At 38.6% G+C, this 20,080-nt stretch overlaps 1 protein-coding gene across 1 annotated transcript; it reads left to right on the top strand.

Annotated features, from left to right (window-relative positions):
- Positions 1-239: 239 nt before the first annotated feature.
- C1H3orf85 (chromosome 1 C3orf85 homolog) lies at positions 240-3,862 on the top strand. Its single transcript, XM_040562402.1, has 4 exons — positions 240-266; positions 1,174-1,332; positions 1,535-1,620; positions 3,380-3,862. Exons 1-4 carry the CDS (start codon positions 240-242, stop codon positions 3,456-3,458), a joined length of 351 nt encoding a protein of 116 aa, XP_040418336.1. The 3' UTR covers positions 3,459-3,862.
- Positions 3,863-20,080: the final 16,218 nt, after the last annotated feature.

Here is a 20,080-nt window from a genome sequence, read left to right as displayed (position 1 = left end):
CTGTATAATCAACATTTTCTCACCTTTTTTCAAGCATTTCTCAGCTATGAAATGAGAACAAACATCCTGCCTCACAAATCTGCTATATATATGCATTCAGCGTACATTTTTCCTGTTTGAAAAATTGAAGAGTGACCATATTGCAGGTGGTCAGGCTTGCTAACAAGGGACCTGATTCTGCTGAGCATTGTGCATGAAGGCACAAAGTTTAAGTTTCTAGTGGAAAAACTGAAAATATCATGAATAAAAGCATTGCAGAGTATTCAGTGAGGTGGCAGTTTGCCCTACAGAGCTCCCATTGTAACATACAATACATTGGAGTTCACATTCTTGCCCCACGTGTACCAACTATGTGCAGGGCATCCTCAATTGTCCATTTCAACCCACCCAACTAAATCAGAGCACAGGTGTTTACTGACCCTGGCCTCAATTTGGCTGACTTATCTGAGTTCAGACTTAATCAGCAGCTCATTAACAATCACATATTTCAGACTGAAGTGTTATTTCACAGCACTTTAGCCCCAAATTAATTTAAGTCTCAAACATGGAAGACTAAAAGAAAAGCTTTTTACCATATCAGAACCTTTCATATGAAGTTAATGAGGAATTCAGCCTCTCTCTCTTAGGCAGAGCTGTCGTTTTAAGAAGATCTGCATGAAGTTCTGCATCTGGGATGACCTCAAAAGCAATGTTATAACAAGATTAGAAGTGCAATATCCTTTGCCCAAACAATACTTTACATGCAATTTCTATGCTGCTACTAATGAAAATAAATATGTCTAAACCAGAAGGTTTAGGAAGTGTAGTTAAATTCATAGGTAGGCTTAGTTACCTTTTTTTTTTTTTTTTTTTTAATTTTAGCTTTCTCAGCACACCTGAAACAAGTGCAATTCCAGTCTAAATGTTTCCTTTAACCAAATCTAGTATTAAAATTAAAGTAGTACCTTAATTTGATTGCCAATTTATCCACTTTGGATTTACAGCTAGATAATGATTTATAGGAGCAGTTTTATTAATTTCAGGCTTAAAGAAATATGTAATTATTTCTGAAGATCTAAGGTAGGACCATCTTTGATTTCTTTTAAATAAAGTGCAATTCCAAAGAAGTGTTCCTTCTGTATAACTTCTGTATTTTTAAGTGCACATTCTAAAACATTTTTCTAATATTACAAGTATTACTCAGCTTCCATTTCAGGTGTTCTTGGAATACCATTCCTGACAGAAGAATCAGCAAATCAGTTTATACGACTTAAACGACACTTACCATATTCTGAGAACTACTGGGACCCAAGCAGCAGCCAAAATACGTGGGGATACGCTGTGATTGAACAGGTATTTCTTCCACCATCTTGCAGCATCTATTAGAAACAACAAAAACAAATAACAACAAAATCCAAAGTGCGGGTAACAGATAAACCTTTGGGGAAGGATGGAAGTCTGATTTATCAGTGCAGGAAAGGTTGCTCAATAGTCACACACTATTTAACCAGTATCAAAGCTCAGAATCATCTTTTTCTGTTTTGATCTACTCCAGGTTAGCGAATCATGGGCAGCTTTGAGAGAGACAGCACAGTACTACATGGACTTGAGATCGTTTGCCTTTGATCCATTGATTACCAGGTACAATGGGGTTTCTCAGTAGAGTATTTCATAAGCTTACAATGCATATGTAAGATATGGAAACAGAAAAACTGTACAAGACTTCTGGTATCTGGATCTTAGCAACATATTTGTACACATTAACAAAAGGGATTATAAGAGATCTTGAAAATTAAAGATTTGTTTTGTCATTTCAGTTTTATAGTTATTTAAACATGGTCATTTTATTGTTTTAAGAATGCTTTGGAGAAATTCATTGAAGTCAAAGTACTTTTTTTTTTTTTTTTAAAGTTCACAAAAGCTGAACTGTGGCAATATATCATAGTTGATTTACAATGCAGATGAAAAGCAATTCATGAGTAGAAAATCAGAAGAAAAAACAAAAATACACATTTATTTTGGTAACAAAACTATATTCAATGCAGAATAAAAGTTCAGCTGAACAAAACAGAATGAGACGTAGCATTTGGCAAAACCAGTATTTATAGATCAGCACATAACCACATGAAATAAAGTGTCTCAAATGATCATAGAGGAATTGTTAGGACTATGTTAAAACATACACATTCTTGGGACATAATTTTGTCAAATTTAGGAAACAATTGCTAAATGACTCAGGTTGGTAAGCATAATGCAGAATACATGTGTTATTCCTGTGGAACACTTTTCATACAAAGATATTTCACTCAGAAAAGGCCAGGAGTGGGTTTCAGTGCTTAAAATAGTTGCCAAGAAGTAGTGATCTGATTAGTCTGACTGTAACCACCAATAGGAAAATTGGTAAATTTCTTCTCTTAATGCACCTTACATTGAATATATTTTAAAAATAACTTTTTGCTCACTTTCAGAAAGAAAGCTTTATTTTGAAATGTGCTTTTTTTTTTTTTTTTTTCCTTCAAAGTGTTATTTATTAGATAAGAATTTGATTAGGAGTTACTCAAAATTACCTTTTTAGGACTCTTCCACCTGAAAGGTGGAGCACAAGCAAAGTGCAAAAAATAGCCAAAAGTGACAGTTTTGCTGTCAATCTTTCAACTTGCATCCTTGGGCAGCTGAAAGGAAGCATCAGGATATTCTCTCAACTTCCAGAACTGATACAGGCAGCAGTGTGCTTGGCTGTCAGCAGTCACTTCTGTCTTATCACAAATGTGAAATTACCTGAAGTCACTTTACTTGGTCTTCTGTGTGTGTAGCAATGCAAAACAGAAACCCCCAAACCTGTCTTTTCCATCAGAAAAATGCCTAACTGCCTCTAATTATCAATCGTCCAATCCGTGTGTCTGAAGGCTGTGATCCTGACAGCTGTCAGACATACTCCAAGATGAATTATTCCTCCAGAATGATAATCCTTATGATTGACATATGACAGGATTATAACTAGTTTACAGAAACACATTTGTGGGCACTCCCAAAGAAGCACATTTACGATTTCAAAGGGAGGCTGGTTAACTCCTAGACTGAAATAGACTTCAAAATGCTAGCATGCTAGAAATTAACATCCAGAACTTTTATAAAGGCATACAGAAAAACAAACAAAACTAGAGTTGTGAAAAACATTGCGAATAACAAAACAACAATTTTTGACCTCATTGTTCATATTTCAGAGGCAGCCAAGAAAAGCAAGCCTATACGGCATATGCAGAAATCTGTTTCAGGGACCATATTTGCAAAGGCAAATATTTGCAGAAGCCGGCAAACATGAAGACCAAAGTTGCTGACAGGATCTTTAAGTAATTTTGTACACTTATTTTCTAAAAGAAATTTATTTCATCTTTTCTAGCGACAACGTCAGACCTTACATGGACATGCTACAGCAGTCTGGTACTCACCTCCAGCAACAGCCAAGGACGAGCAATTGAATCCTATGCATCTTGTATCTGGCAATACTAGGACATGGCGTGTTATCTATTTACCACAAATTACTTTACTTCATCCCACTGTCTAAAACCACAATTAACATGCACAGTCTCTCAATGACTATTTTACATTTTTACATTCATCAGTAGGAGTGAGATGTAAGTCATGGTAAACTGAATAAAGAGATGAAGACAAGGCAGTCATTAACTTTTACCAATTAGGTTTTAAACAAAAGAAACCACTTGGTTTTCATGTAAAACATTTTTTTTGAGTAAATAATTATTTTTAAATATGATTTCCTAACAGGAAACCACATTTTTCCTCAGTATTTTACTTCAGATACATTTCTGAGAAGAAATTAAGAAATGGAAATTAGTTACTGTAGCTGGGTAGGAATCTGAATATATTTGCTCCACATCTGACTAATAGAAAGAATATACTTTCAATACTTTAATTGTATTTCCATTTTTTTCCAAGTATTGAGGACAAATTAGTAGGTGTTATAGTATACATTCATATTGTGTGCTTTGCACATTTAAAGTTCTGTACTTGGTGTTGAAAGCCAAAAATGACTGACACTAAAGCTACCAGGATAAGTTGTTCTTTCTTACCCCATGGAAGTAGGAGCTGGTGGAAACATTTATTTACAGCTCATTTTCTAATAAAAAGGGTGATGACTAAAGTTTTGTTCCCTTTCCACCCCCCCCCCCCCAATTCTGCAAGTTTCCTCATTCTTATCTGCATAGAAAAAGAGGACCTGTTGAGGAAGGTGAAATGTATGGTTACCTTCAGAACAGGGTATGTGAAAGAAGGTAATAAGAAGGTAATTTCCCCTCACTTTTTGTCTCCAGACAGTGGATCTGTGTGTTGTGGGTCTGAGGTTCCTTCTGAATGCATGCTGTATGATGACTGGAATGAATGTGAAGATAATGTTGGATCTTCTAAAAAAATGAATGTATATTCTGACATTTCAGCTATCTCCATCACACTACTAGGTATGAAACTATCCTTAGGACATTATTAATTTTCCTTCATAGGACAATGGGCCTGAAATTGCCATTATTCATTAGCTGAAATGGAAAATTCATTAAGAACTTGAAAGAGATAAATGAGGGGCAAGTTCAGTATCTGCCATGTAGAATTTCACATCTTCAGTCATGCTACTTAATTACGAGTTCATTCAAAGGGATGACAAATGATGTGTAGACTAGTAGACCTCACTAGTTAAATACAGTGCCTGGCCTTTCTGCTCACCTTCCTCCCCTGTGCTGCTCAACCTTGGGTAAGCAAGTGCTGCGGATCCTAAACCTGTCACTGTTTTCCTCAGTAACAGCACACACATGTTAGTTACCGAAACTTATCAGCTTGTTAGCAAAAAGGAGGATAGCAAGGATATGTATTGTTTTTTAATTTAAACTAATGTAAAGTTAAAAAAGAGAAAAAGATATACCTCCTCCAGCTGTGCACCTTGCTGGTCCCAGAGATACTCCTGCTCTGCAGGCAGCCATATCCAAGCCACCTGTGCATCAATTCCTAAAGGGCTATTGTTTTCAGCCCTGCCTTTCTAATTGATGTTGTTGCTGCCAAGGCAGGGGTTTGGGATCTGCCTGAGAATTGGCTGCAGTTTTCATGCCTGCACAGTAAGCTAAACCAAAATGGGACTCTTGCAAATGGACAACAGACAGACATCGCTGGAGCACGGGTGACAAAGTCCACCAATGAGGTGGAAGGTAAAATGAAATGCGTCTTACCTCATTTACTGTCAGCTGGTGAGGTAACTGCCCAGTCTTTATGAGCCATTTTATGGTTGTCAGAGCAATAAAATTAGACTAACCGTTGCCTTCAGTCTATTGCCACGAGGACAGTCTTGCATAAAGCTGGCTTTGTGACCAAAACGTCAAACAAAGCCAGGGGATGCAATTTGACAGTTCTGTTGTACTTAGACATGACTAATTCATTTAAAGAAGTTGTTCAGAAAGCCAGAGCTGCAATCTGCAAAGCTGTAGCTTCAAGCTAATGTCACTAATTCAGATAATTAGTCTTGCTGAATTAAATGGGAAGAATTGTGCATGCATGAGTAGCAGTGGAAGATGAGGTGCCTATTTTGTGTTATCAAAATACATGCCACTCATGACAATGAGCAAATGGTTTGCACAGGCATTTGAATGTAAATAAAGTGGAGAGGAGGGATTTTAAGAATTTGGGAAGAAAACATTTACCCTCTGAGCTTACTCCCCTTATTTAGCTTCATGCAGTGTTTCAGCCATTCAACATAAATAACTTCGGACCCTTCTTTACTGCCTTTCCCCCCACATCTTCATGTTGACACCTACAGGTTCTCTCATTGCTTTTTTTCCACACAGCAGATACACATGCTGTATCTTATTGATGGCAAATCCAAAGAACATGCCTAAAATAAAGAAAATTTTAAGTACAGCGCTGCTGGTTATGGGGGTAGAAATACAGGCTTCGGGGCACAGGACTTATGTAACTTGTGTAAAGTAGAGCATCCCTGCCAGTGCCCTCAAGCTTTGTGCCTAAACAGTTGAACAGGAAGGAATTGCTGTCCTGCTGCCCTCTAAAAGCTGCAGTACCTCCAGCTAGTTTCTGGATGCTCTGACTTTTGGAGGAAAACAAAACAAAAGCACACCCATAACAAACAGCTCCCCAGGGTCAGCAGCAGCATGGAGATCCTAGGGGAGAGGAGGAATGGATGGTAAGAGAGAGAGCACAGAAAGCTGGAGTCAGATCTGTCTGCGTATAGACATTAGTTGGATGGATGAGGGAGAACATCTGCCAGGCAGCCCTGATTGCCAATTCTTTTCTGAGCGAGGTGAGCATGACATCTCTCTAAGATCAGCAGAAAGACAAATCAGGATGCTTGGATGTCTCATGGTGGATTATTTGCTCCAGCAGAAGGTCTTCCCAAGCTGGGGCAATTATAGGATGTTTGCCCCATGGGGGTGCCCAGAAGCAAAGTCAGATCTGAGTTGTGCTGCAGCCCCTTCCTCAGTCAGAGCACACCCCTGTTCCCTCAGCTACTCAGATCCCTAGTTTTACCAGGCATAGAAGTACCAAATTGCATTTGTGACTTCTGCTCCTATGTCAAGTTGAACTAGAAACAGCCCACAGGTTAAAAAGTTACCATGGACAGACTTAAGTGATAAACACATGCATAACTGAACCACATGACTGTAGGAGCCTTGCTTTGTTACACAACCAGATGGAAGATTTAAGTGTTGCCTGATGTTACAGAAAAATTAAGAAAATCCATCTCTCCAATAATAATAAAACTAATACTACATGGCTTTTCTTTTAAAGAGAAAGACATTTCAACCAGAAAAAATATTTCAGCCAAAGCAAATAGCAGTAATTGTATGACCGAAGTAACCTATATGTATATAACCCATGTTACAAACAGTGAATGTGGAATAAGCACCAAGAAACACTGTTTTCTCTAAGCTCAACAGAACAACCAAGTAACAATATTGAGAGCTAATGAGAAAGAACCATTTACTTTATGACCTGAATGGTTTCTACAAACAGAACAAGTGGCGTCTGGTTTTCAAAGAAAAATCTACATACTACTTCATCGCTATGGTAATTCTTATGATTGAACCTGGTCTCAGACAATTTTAATAAGTAAACCTTTTGAGCATGTATCACGCTATTGTTATATACCTGCTTTGCACTTGATCTCCTGTTGTCTTAATTTAAGACAAAACAGCTGAGACAGAATATTTATCTAACCTATACCTGCTGCTGTAATTCTTAGCACCAGCAAAAGCAAGCTGTGTTCAAAGTGATTTTACGTTGGCTGATTAAATATACAAACCATCCACCTGAGCCATGTGCATTGCTATAATCACTCCATATAGAGGGGAAAATAAGTTATTAGTGCTTTGCTTCATCCATAAGAAACAATGAGATGAGTAGCTAAAATGTAAAGATATAAAATTGTCGTCAATTGATAAATTCAGCCAGGAAAATGAAGTAAGCATTCCTTGTATGTGATTATCATCCTAAAAAAGGCCACAATTTTTTCTACAATTACTTTAGTAATTACTTTTCTGCCCCAACAACTGGGGAAAAAAATGTATATTTTAAACACACGATATAAGACCTGTGAAGTCTACTTTTCCTGCCCGACAACAGCAATAGGCTGGCTCAGTGCTGTGGATGGCTATTTTAGGGGTGAAACACCCACAAAGCCAAGTAATGCAACCTTACCCATCATCTCCCATAAGGAGTAAGCTTTCCCTATGTCATTGTCAGTCCAGGCAGGGGTAGGGTAGGAAGGATGAGAGGCTGACTGACTGGTGCACTTCAGCCTCCTTCACCTACCTGGCGTTACCAAATAGTCAGCTTAGTGTGACACTTCTTATTCAGCCACTTACTTCCAGCCACACAGCCTCTGCTAAGCTGATTTCACGCCAGTCACTGTCTCCTTGGCAGGACTGAATAAGCATGTGAGATTCTGTCTGAGTAATTCAACTATGTCCTGGTTGTGGTTGAAAGCTGCTGTGCAGCCGGGAATTAGTTCAGGGAAGGCTTAAAAGCCATTCTTACAACTGTTAATATTATCATCATAAATCCAAGGCCTGATCATGCAAAGTGCCATGAGAAAGCAGACAGTCTGGCACCCTCAAAATGCAGATAGATGGAAGTATCTAAGGATATAAAAACAATCATAAGAAGAAAGTGGCAAAGAGACAATGATGGTGCTTAGTGGTGACTGTTCGCTGCAAGATGACTAGTGTCACCATCATTTAGAAGAATGAATTTAAAAGAAATCCTGTCTGTGATATCAAACATGATTTGGACGAACATTGCACAGAACACTCTCAAGTGCTGCTTCCTCCCACTGTCTGTGCTCCAATATTTGTAGCGTTACCTTTGGCGTGGAGTTCAGATAGAAAGCCCTGTGCTGACAGATCTTCCACAAGCTTTCTGATGCTGTGGGCCTGATACCTCTGCCCAGATTATACCACAGAAAGGAAGCAGTAAGGCTTTTGCTACAGTACCTCAGAAGGCAGCCACCATTACATTATACCAAAGCTATGTGTACCGACTTTTTGTTATGACTTTTAAAAAATGATTACAGAAACAAAGAAGTCTTTGTAAACATTTACCATAGTGAAACTAAGGAGGTAAAACAAAGAAACATGCTTTTACTCATATGTCATTTAGGACAATTACCTTTTGTTAAGTATACAAATAATTTAACCAGAGTGACTACACTTTGTGGACTAAGGAAATTATTTTCTTACAAGAAAATAATCTCCCTTTTTCATTACTCATCAGGGTTACACTTTGCACTACTCTCTTCTAATCCCCTCTGTCCCAGGCTAGGTTTATTTTCATTCCCTCAGTAATTGCCCAAGGATTAGACAGAGTCAAACTACATCTACAGGTATTGTTTTTAAAAACCACAGATTACTCTGTGCCTCACTAAAGTGTTAAGGCTGACCTGATCTGTCAAGGTCAACTGTGTCAGGAAGAGCATACACACCAAAAATTACTATACATTAAAATTATGGAAGATTCCCTTTTCTTGAAGCAAGGGACTTCGTCATTAGGACATGCTGTTTTGAAATCAGGGTTAGAAACTGAAAGATTTTCTGAGAATTGCTAGTCTGCCTCCTTCCTACAGTGAAGGCTTTGAAGCTACATTGCTAATGGGAGCAGTGGCAGCACAGCACAGGGAGAGAGGACAGGAAATTATCTGAGATGGACAAAGCCTTACTTGCCAGGTCTGAACTCACACTTAAAATTGCATACCAGGAAATAGAGGGGCAACCAGCACACACCATGAGAATATCAGGCACACCCTCCTAAAATCAGCTTCTTGAAGAACTCCTAATAAGTAAGCAGAGATTACAATTCAAGAGTGCTGTATCATCTGCTTTGCAGCTGGTTGATTAGAAGAAATTATGAGTCCCAGGAGAACCAGGAACAGATAACTACATTTGTCTCAGCAGCTCACTACGATAGCTTGGGCCAGCCAAGTTTCCTCTGAGCCTTTTTCAAGTTGAACTAATTGGCCCTGAAATCTGCTAGCTTGAAACTGCTGCCAGTATTAGCCTGGAAGGGGATCTCTTAGAGAAACACTGAAATTGTCAGCTCTGCTTCTTGAGCAGAGCCTGAAAGTAGCTCATCTATGCCAATAAGTTGTCTGGCAAAGGACTGGATCTATCCTTTGAATTTGACCCTGATACAAATGATACATTGTCTTCTGCAATATTTGCAGTATCAGGATGGCTCTCAGCACCAAGAGTACAGACATGAATCCACTGTCTTTCTAGGACAAGATCCTATGATGTATAACAGCACTATCAATCATTATGCCCAATGAAAATAGCTGATTATAACAGTTCTTGTCACATTATCTTGTAACAGGAATGTTATGAACTTGTGACTGCACAACACTTTTATAGCAAAAATCCTTGAGGACAAGAAATATAAATATGAATATATATTCAATTCCTTTTCCTGTCTGTTACTTAAGTCATACATCAAGCGTGCTAGATAGAAGGGATTATTTGGTGATCACTAAACACTAGCAAACATATATCACAGAAATTTCTCAAAAACAGAAAAGTTGGCTGTTAAGATGACATAATAGTCCACAGCAAGGACATTTTTTTTTTTTTTTTTTTTTTTGAAAAAATAGGTTTGAAAGTGCCATGGGCTTATTACAAGGTAGCAATGAGATCTGAGTATTTTCCAGCATGTATGGATGTCCTAATATGCAGCCCCAGACTGCTCCTCCAAAGATTATTAATAGCAGTTGCATGGGTACTTCATCAGTAAAAACAAGAGAGAGAGATGAATCCATGCAAAGATTGCACTGACAGAACAGAAAAACCATTACAATAGAAAGATACATCGAGAGGCTGGCACTGTACTCTTGCTGCAAGTTCAGTTTTCCATTTAATCTCTTTCCTGAGCTCAATGTCAGTGAATAAGGTTTGAACAATTTCAGAGAAATCAGATTTGATATATATATATATACACATCAGGTGTTTTTATTTTATATATGTGCGTGTATATATATATATATATATATATATATAAAATTATCCCAGCTTTTAGAAACTACAGAATTATATTTTACTGTAAAGCATCTAGCTGTGAACTTTCCTGCCTATAATATATCATTGTCTTTACTTCTAAGTGGAATGAGCACAACTCCTACTGAGGACTACTAGTATTCACTCCATCGACCAGCTGAAAACAATTAAAATTCACAGCCCACAAATATTCACACATGGGCACTCATGCCACTTGAACTCAAGCTGAAAGTGAGAATGAAGACAGGCTACTTGAACTTAATCTTACACATGCATAAACACCCATCTAAATTACCTGAATACCCTGCAGTGTTCCAGCAGAAACACTTTTTAGCAGAAGTCCACAGTGGCCACACTTAGTCCACTTACTTGGCAATACTTTGTCTGAACATTTTTAAATGCATGCCAGGTTAGTAGAAAGGCTATAAACTGTTATTAATAGTGGAACATGACCATTCAAAAAGCCAAAGGAGTGGTTTAAAGAAATGTCACTCTTTCCAATACCTCTGCATTTCTTACCCTTATTTAAAGAGCAACAAGAAAGTGTGGGAGGCAAGCTCTGCTCAAACGAAAGAAGGGCCACAGCAGCATCTTCACACAGAAGACTATTCAAACCCCAGCGCAGTCAGCATGCCCAGCTCCATACATATTAATTCTCTGCAAATATCTAAACAAAGTGCTATTCTCTTTGAATAACATCTGGCTGCAGCAAAACAACTTTAAAATAAATTTGCAAAATGACTTTATAAAACGGCCTTGTAAAATGGCCAGCCACTGCCAGTGGTTCTCTAGGCTATAACAGCTCCTGGACAGAGTTTCGTTTTGTTCTATAAAAATACATCGTGTTCAAATTAACTGCACAACTGACTTTTTCTTACTCTGTTTAGTATTATAATAGCTGAGAGAGACAAGGATCCTTCCCAGAAGAGCCTTGAATTTTAAAAGCTACCTAGGAAGACTCAAGAGTTACTTCTTACTAGACAATATCAGTTTTGAAAGTCAGTCTTCTGTATTTCATCCAATTTGTAAAACCCAAGATCTCCCCCTCAGAATTAAGTACTGGCCAAGAGTCAGCCTAAATCAATTGATTACCATTGTGTCCAACCACAAGAGTTGGTAATGAGCTGCACGTATTTTCCAGTTTAGAGTTTTGGACAAGCATCATGGTGAATTTTTGATTTGGTATCCAGTAGAAAATTCAGTACATAGTAACATTTCACATTGAAAGGTTAATGCTGTTATGTCTGGAATGTCAGCTGGGGAAAATGGTGGCATTATTTCTTAGTTACTCCAGGAACAGTTAAAAAAACTAATTAAACATTAGTGATGGGAAATGATCTGCTACAAGAACACTTTCCCAACTCTCTCCAGGAAAGAGAGAAAGTCTTTATTTATACTCCTAAAGGATCAGAGGGAAATATGTTTTGGAAAGGTAAAAACTAGATCAAAAGTAAGCCTGTGCCTGATTCCTCAAGAAAAGACTGGCCATGGAAGTGAGCCAGTTTTGCTGGCAAAAGCACATCTCCAGTAGATGCCACCTGGAGCCCAGGGCACAAAAAAAAAACCAACACATACCTGCAGGAGACCTGAGTCAGAAAAGTGTCTATATGAGATAGCTGGGAACAGGAAAATGAAAGGTGACTTTTTAGATTCAGCGTCAGTAGATTTGCAACAGTTTCCTTTCATTTCATCAGAACTCTCTTTTTATAAATATTTGTCCTTATGTTGTCCATTTTGAATGCTGCACATAAGTCTTTTCATTTAGTGGTCATTTTAGCCTGGTTTGTATGGAAAAGGATAGCTAGCTAGCAGGTGAGATCCAAGGCATTTCACAGCAAAGGACCACTGCAAGGGTGTATGTGGGGGGGAGGTAGATGGAAGCATGCATCACAGGAAATACCTTTTTTTCCGCCCCCCCCCTCCTTTGGGCTTTGGAATGAGCAGAGTGATACACTGAAGTCTGAGAAAGCTCTTGCAGCCCCACGACATCTCAGGAAGAGAAGGACCAGGCACAGCTCGGGAAGGTTCAGAAACTAGGAGCAAAAGGGGAGGTGATCAAAGCAGCTGATGAGCCTTCAAATAAACAAACAAAAAAGTAGATGTTTAAGAAACAAGAGCAGTCCTGAGGTGTTAAAGCTAGAAAGCTATAACGGAAGAAGTGAACGAACAGCACACCAGGTGCTGATAAGTTAGAAGTAACACTACAAAAGGAGTCCCACCTACCATGATAGTAAAGGTCTGATAACATCAACATCTGGGGTCAAGGTGAGAAGAATGAACTAATTCTGTCTTTCTTGCCTTCCCTGACACAGATTCATGTACCTACATACACTTGCTTGTTTCCATTCACTCCTGTCTTCACCCCAATAAAAGCAGATGAAGGGCATTTGTTGTTCAACTATGAGAAGAGTGAAGATCAGGTGTTGTGGTATCTGCTGTGTAGGGGAGCAACTGACTCTGTGTGTGCCTGTCTCAGGTAGCACTACAGCATAAATTAACAAGCACCTATCACTTCACAACAGTAGGAAGGTGGCAGTTTGCCAAAGATAAGCCCTTTACATGGTATTAATTTAGCTGAAGATCAAAAGCCTGAGGATGCACACTGTTCCTCAACTCAACTTGGATTCCAAAGTAAAATGGAAGACAGATCCAGGTTGCTTTGGGTAATGGCAAAATTTTGCTTCGGTTTCCTTAAACCAATGGCTAATTTGTGGGGCTTCCAAAGTAAAAGTGAATCAAACAAACTTAAAAGAATCCCACAGTGTTCCCAAAAAATGCCTTAATAATGTATCTATTATTGTGTTGGTAATCTGCTAATAAGACTATTTGACTATGACTAAACTGAAGAAACTAAATAGGAGAAATGACCAAATTAAAAGGCTTGGAAAATCTTCCTCTTCTAAATTTGGACTAATCGCTATTTCATTCTGATTGTTTCATCAATATCAGGCTTTCTTGCATTTAAATTGCCCTTCATTCATTCTTTTTTAAGTTTGTGAATCAGTCCTGGCCTTTGGCTTTTAATTTCACATCAGCTAGAATCAAGACTCACATTTTCTTTTGACTGCGGCCCTGATGCAGTCTGCCACAGTTCAGCAGCTCCTCGACAGCAGGACTGCGACCATGCCCTTTAAAACCTTCACAGTTTAAAGATCTTGCACACAGAGCACTCTTTTCCAGGAAATTGGCTTGCACATTGCCCCTCCAAAAGCCTTCCTTCCTCCTGTCTCTTTTTTTTTTTTTCCCCCTCCACTCAAGGTGAACATGGGGAAGGCTGAACAATATAATCACTGGGCATTGTGCTTACCATTACACCAACAACAATTACAGTGCATCACTGCGCTGCTGTGTACTTTAGTGGGATTAGTGGAAAGAGGCAAGACTACTGAAAAGAGATCATAGAGGAGACTCCAGGCTTTATCCAAAAAGGGTTTGGGCTATGCTCTGGGATTATGCACTTGGGCACTTACCAGCAAGCTCTGGTAAAATCAAGTTAGGGTGTTTGCTTTTTAAACTATAGGCAGCACGATTGTGATTTCCTGTTCTGTGCTGCAACCAGCCAGGAGAAGAGAGGCAGAAGCCAGCCAAGGCTCTGCTGCAACACCAGGGAGAGGGAGCACACGCAAATCAGGGAAACCTGAGGCATCCAACTAGTTTACTTGGTCCCAGGATTCTGGGGTTCACTAAAAGAGAGGTTAGACCTGACATAAATTTCTGGTCATATCAGGTGACTGCTCCAATAACAAATAAGTTAATAAAGCCATTTTATAACTCTAGCAAGTCTCTGATGACCCCGGATGCTTAGTTCACAGAAAGCAACTCCACCTCAAAAATCCCTTCCTGAAAGAACGGTTACAGCAGAGAGCGAACTCCCTGTTTCTTCTTACACCTCCCACACAGAAGTGTCAGAAAGGTACTGCCAAAGCATATTCTGTGATGACTGGCAACTCACTTTCATGCCAAGAGTGGCATGTGTAAGAACATGCCAACTGTAATCTTGCCATTCCCTGTCTTTCAGAAGTTTTTAAAGGATGGTAACTACTTTTAATTGAGTTTAAAGAAGAGAGCAACACTGTGTTGGTTCTGGTTTTTATTTTAACTTTAAGCAACTCAGCCAGGTCTAGTCTTCCACCTACCACATGAACCAAGGAGTATGAACATCACATGCACAGGCAAAGTTTAATTAGTAATGGTTCATAACAATTTGCATTCTCCCTAGCCTGTTTAGAAAATGATGGTATTTCTTCTGCAGCTCAAGTAGTACTTGTATAGAGTCCCATCATCAGGTTAGCAAAAGCAAAAGTCTGAGGTGAGGGAAGAAGCCTGCACTACACTAATTTTGCATTCACAGTCTAGTTGGGCTTACCAAGGTGTTTTAAAAACAGTTATTAAAAGAAGACCATGGACCAGTATCTCTATCTGGCAAGAGTTATTTATCCTGTTGATATGCAGATTTCTCACAAACAAAAGAAAGAACTGCTGTTATCTAAGCTTTAAGGTATCCCTTCTAAAAAAAGATTTTATATTTGAGGGCAAGACTCCATTTCCTTAAATCATGCGCAAAAAGAGGCAATAACTACAATTTAGGGATGAAGGCACAGATGCTGAATCTTATGTCAACATCCTTTGTCCAAATCCAGTTTGATAGTTAGGAAATGGTGTCATCTAGTGATCTCCCTACGTGAAATGAATTTGTGATAAGACACTCGATTGGCAGGTGTTAAAAATAGAAAAGCTTTTCTTATACCTGTGGCAGTTCCAGCTGCAGTTTTTCCATAGATAAATAAAATACCAATGATATTGGTTCAGACAAACAAATCAACCCAGACTATTTTGAGAGGATCAATCAATCAAAAAAAAAAAAAAAAAATCTCACAAACTCCCTTCCCCCACACTACCATCTCAGCTGAAACTTCTGACACATAATTCCTCCAACAAATCCCCTTTATATGCCAAAAAAATAGCAAGCAGTCTTCACAACACCTCACAGAAGGATGATCTCAAACAACAGCAGAGGAAGACACAGAGAACTCAAATTACTCACCTTCCAGACTTAACTTCACAGTGCTTTGTTTCTTCTGAAAGGAATCTTCAACCTTGATCTCCCATCTAGTCCTTAAAACAACTCCCCAGCTCTTGAGATCTTTGCAAAAACAGATGAAAACCTGCTGCAGGCAGGAAGAGGTATTTCACTGAACCCAGGCTTAGCAGGGATATGACTTCAGCAACATGCCTTTCAGCACACCTGTGTAATAAAGCTACAAGTGAAGAAAGTGAAGCCATCATTGGTGCGAACTACTCTTGGATCTTGAGAAGTTAGGAAGATACTTTGGCACAGCTGTATAACTGTAAAGCATACTAGTCAAATGTAAGAAAGAGGCAATGGAGATAAACCATCACCTGATCTTGGTTTGCAGTCCCCCCAGCCTTGCCAAATTCTCCTGCAATGGACACATTGAAATGGACCCTATATGAAAAAATGTCATAATTGACTTTGAAGGAAGAGCATCAGGATATTAACTAGTCTATGGTACCTTTACAATGCTGGGGATGGAAAAAAAAAAAAAGAAACATGATTCCACACACAGGCAATGGTGATCATGTTATGTGGCTCATCTTTCTGCTTACACTGAAATCTGTTGGAGGGCAGGCCTGACTGAAACCCACACGAATCATCAGGTGTTCAAGGATATGAACAGCAGAAAAGTATTTGCTACGACAGTGGCTGTCCTACATTTGTTTTGTCTTTCCTGCAGGATTTATTTTTTAAGTGGTTTATTTTCAATTTTGGCTTATACACCTAACTGTAACTGGAGAATTCCAGCTCAGAAATTTACATATGCTTAGTGCTTTTATAGCTTTCCCCCTTAAGGCATTCTGTGGTGTAAGAGGCAGAAAAAAAAAAAAAAAAAAAAAAAAGATTCCAATTACTGAAGATCTGCTTTAAGACTTTTATTTTTATGGCACAGATCTGCTCCCTGTTAAACATCATGGTACCAAACTGCCATGATGAGAAATCTCTCTCTTTTTTTTTTTTCCAGATTGCCAATTAACTGAGGCCACATTGCAGAGGGAAAGATGCTGTTGCTGCTTGCCTACCCATAGCCCTAAGGAAACATGAGGAGGAAATCAGTCCCACCAAGCCCCACTGCCAAGTGTTTGTACAGGTGTCACTAATTAGGGCAGAATTTGGCCTGCAGAAAACGTCCAGCCACAGACGCTGAAGAAAACTAGCAATTTGGTGGTGGGGGGTGAATCTCTCAGACAAGTTTGCAGAAGGGCTTAATGTGGCCATAGGGTAACAGATTATTTATTTCTCTTTTTTGTGAATTGAGTATCCTTGGTCTGTGTACCGGATCTGGCTGGGAGAGAGTTAATCATCTCCATAGCAGCCCATATAATAGCGTGTTTTGGGTTTGTAACAACACCTCTTTTTCACGGTTGCTTTTCTAGGGTGTAGGTATGCTCCTCACACATTCCCCATCCCCTTTTCCAGAAGCAGCACATCATGGAGCTGTATGTCACAGCCATCCTACCTGCGTGTGGGCTTTTCTTCTCTACAACATCCTGGGGGAATGGATGAGGGCACTGGCTCATTTGCAGCAACTTCTCATGAACAGCAAGGAACAGCCATGTAGAGTGGCACAGAGTGAATGGACTGGTGTGAATCCTCTCCTGCTCGCGCTCTGTCAAGAAAAGCAAAATGAAGACACTCACCAAACATGCACCCAGGATTCTCTAGATGATAAGAGCTCAAAATAAGTGGCAGTGCCTCAGATGTGCTGTGCATAAGCACAAGGACAGTTACTTCAGCATGGCTGGCACAGAGCAACTCAAAGCACAATAAATACATTGCAGTTTGCAGTCAGTAATAGCTCTCCGTAGCTGAAATCCTTGTTTGCAACGAGAGCCTTCTCTAAGGTTTTAATGAGAGAGTAGCTCTCAACCATGGCCAGCCCTGCTTGTTTCAAGGGGTGCTGCCTTGTGTGCCATAAATGATACTTTAGATAGAATTTTAAGTCTTTTCCCTTTTTTAGTGCTTATCAAAGGACTAAAAGATAACCATGAGCATCTGCAGTGGCACTTGATTAGCAGGGGAGAAGAAGACAAAGGATTTATAAATCAAGGAGAGAAAGTCTTTAAAGACAGGATAGGACTGTAAAGAAAAAAGCTTGCATGAGGAGAAATGTCAATACTTAACATTTCATTGAAGGAGCTGTGGCTTGAAAAGTTTGGAAGACAGTCTGGAGAGTGTTTCTAATATTTCAAAACCAGCTGCTATAAATTAGTCTACTAGTATTAAAAAACACACTTGAAGAAGGGATTTTTAGGTAAAGACATTTACCAGGAACTAACCAACCTATTTCAGTCATACCTCATGTTAAACTGTCTAACACCAAAAGCTACATTTTCCTTTTCTCTCTTTTCCCTCCTCAACTGTTCTATTTCCACATTGGCATACACATAATTTTTGTGCCCCCGGACTCGCACAGAACCTACAAGGAGGAGCTATACAGAGGCTTTTTCAAACATTTGATCAAGTCACTTATCCTATGTAATGTTGTTTGAATTTTTTTGGATACATGCAAATTTATCCTGATATTTATTCTTTTGTTAATAATCACACTACAATTAGTAAATAATGGCATTTTCAGTTGCATATATCCATTTTCCAGCATTCTGTGGCTGGCTGTATGATTCCTAACCTTCCCTCTGATAAAGCACTTTTATTATTCAGCGCATGAAAAGGAAATTTTACAAGTTTCCATTTAAAAATTACAATCTGCCTAAAGAGGACCTAACACTGGTAGTTTTAGAGTTGAAGAAAAAAATAGAGATGTGCTTAAGTCCTCTCACTTTTCTATTGGCATCCAGAAAAATCATTTATTCCTCACAGCACACTACTGCAGCTTCTTAAAGTCAGAAACTTGACTATCTCATCAGATACTTACATTTTTATTCATGGAAGACACAAGTGGACATACTTACTGACAATTCTACACTTGTTGGTAGGAGTCACCCCTATGTACTTTAAGACACTCCTGTTGTCTTTCAGTGTGAATATCAGGACCTAAACCTATCAGCTTCCAAAATCCTCAGGGGCTGTTGTCTTCCTGCTGTGTGGTTCATTTCCTGTAGCTGTTCCTTTTTCAACATCAGCTTAATAAATCTTTATCCAGGCCAGGCAAACAACAGAAAAATATAATTTAAGGAACAATTGCTGCCTTGACCAACAAAGAAGAGGGAGAGCAATAGATTTTAATGACCCTTTTCTGTGTCTGATTCCGAATGCTGTGAAGTTATAATGTAAACATTGAACTGTCCTGAATTGAATGAAGTCAAGACAATTCAAGGACAAAAACTTTGTTGTAGCCAATATAGATATTTGAAATCTTCTCAGCAGTTCTTTAAAAATCTCATTACAAGTTAAATGGGTTATTATATTTTTTGTGGTACTCCTACAGTCCCTGAATTTCTTCATTGTTTCATTATGTGTGTTCTGAATACAGAGACGGGATCTCCTGTGGACAAACTATAGAAGCTTACAGGATAAAAGATATCAAAAAATAATTATTTGGTTAGTTTATTTACTAAAAAAAATAATTCCTGCCTGAAATATTTAAATCTTAATTTCACTCCAAGCACAGAACAGTACACAAAGGGCTTCAGTGAGTTCTGTAGCATTACAAGAACACTGTTACTGCCTTTTAATTCAAATCCAGTTTTAATACTAGACATTTCAGTTCATTGAAAATGACAGGTAAGCTAGAACATATAGCACGTGAAGTCTTTCTGTTTTTATTTATTTTTTCCTCTCACTCCTTGTTATAGCTAGAACTATGGCACTAAGCAGCAAAGTGTCAAAGCTTCACTTTGAAATAAATTTCTGGACTTCATATCATGTAGCTAGACCAAAAAATAAAAAAATGAAAATAAAAATCTACCAAACAAAAAACCCACCACCACACAAAACAGACAAACAAGCAAAACCCACCAACAACTGGGAAGTAATTGAAAACATAGTTTTGGTTTACAGAATAATTTCTTCCTGCATTCTGTAAACAACAGGATTGCTTTAAAGGAAATAAGGTGCTAATTTTCCACCTACCATGCAGGCATTCAAAACTTGTTATTACTGGTGTATTCAAGGAAGGATTTGATACGTTTCCTTTGGGCATATTGCTAAAAGAAAGACCACAGTTCAATTGAGAAAAATTATTTGGGAGCCCAGCGGAAGAGAACAGGGAACCTTCTGCCCTGCAGAAGACTCGCTTTTGCATATAAGCTTAAGCTAAGCTCTTAATAGGGACAGAATATTCTGTAGCTATCTTTGCAAATTCTGTGACATAATTAACACAAATGTTTTGCAAAGATAATGGCCAGTCCTGCTTATCAGCCATAGTAATTAAAAAACTCTGGTGAAATAATATCAAGATAAATTTCAATGCTTTGTATGATGGAGCTCCTCACAGAAAACCCAATATTACAACTTTAGCTTCAACTTGTTAGTCATTTTTGACAGCTAATGACATGATAAATTTAAATAATAT

Source organism: Cygnus olor, chromosome 1 (assembly GCF_009769625.2).
Source record: "Cygnus olor isolate bCygOlo1 chromosome 1, bCygOlo1.pri.v2, whole genome shotgun sequence".
Taxonomy (NCBI): domain Eukaryota; kingdom Metazoa; phylum Chordata; class Aves; order Anseriformes; family Anatidae; genus Cygnus; species Cygnus olor.
Note: the sequence above shows the minus strand (reverse complement) of the source record. Positions and strands in the feature narration are given on the sequence as shown.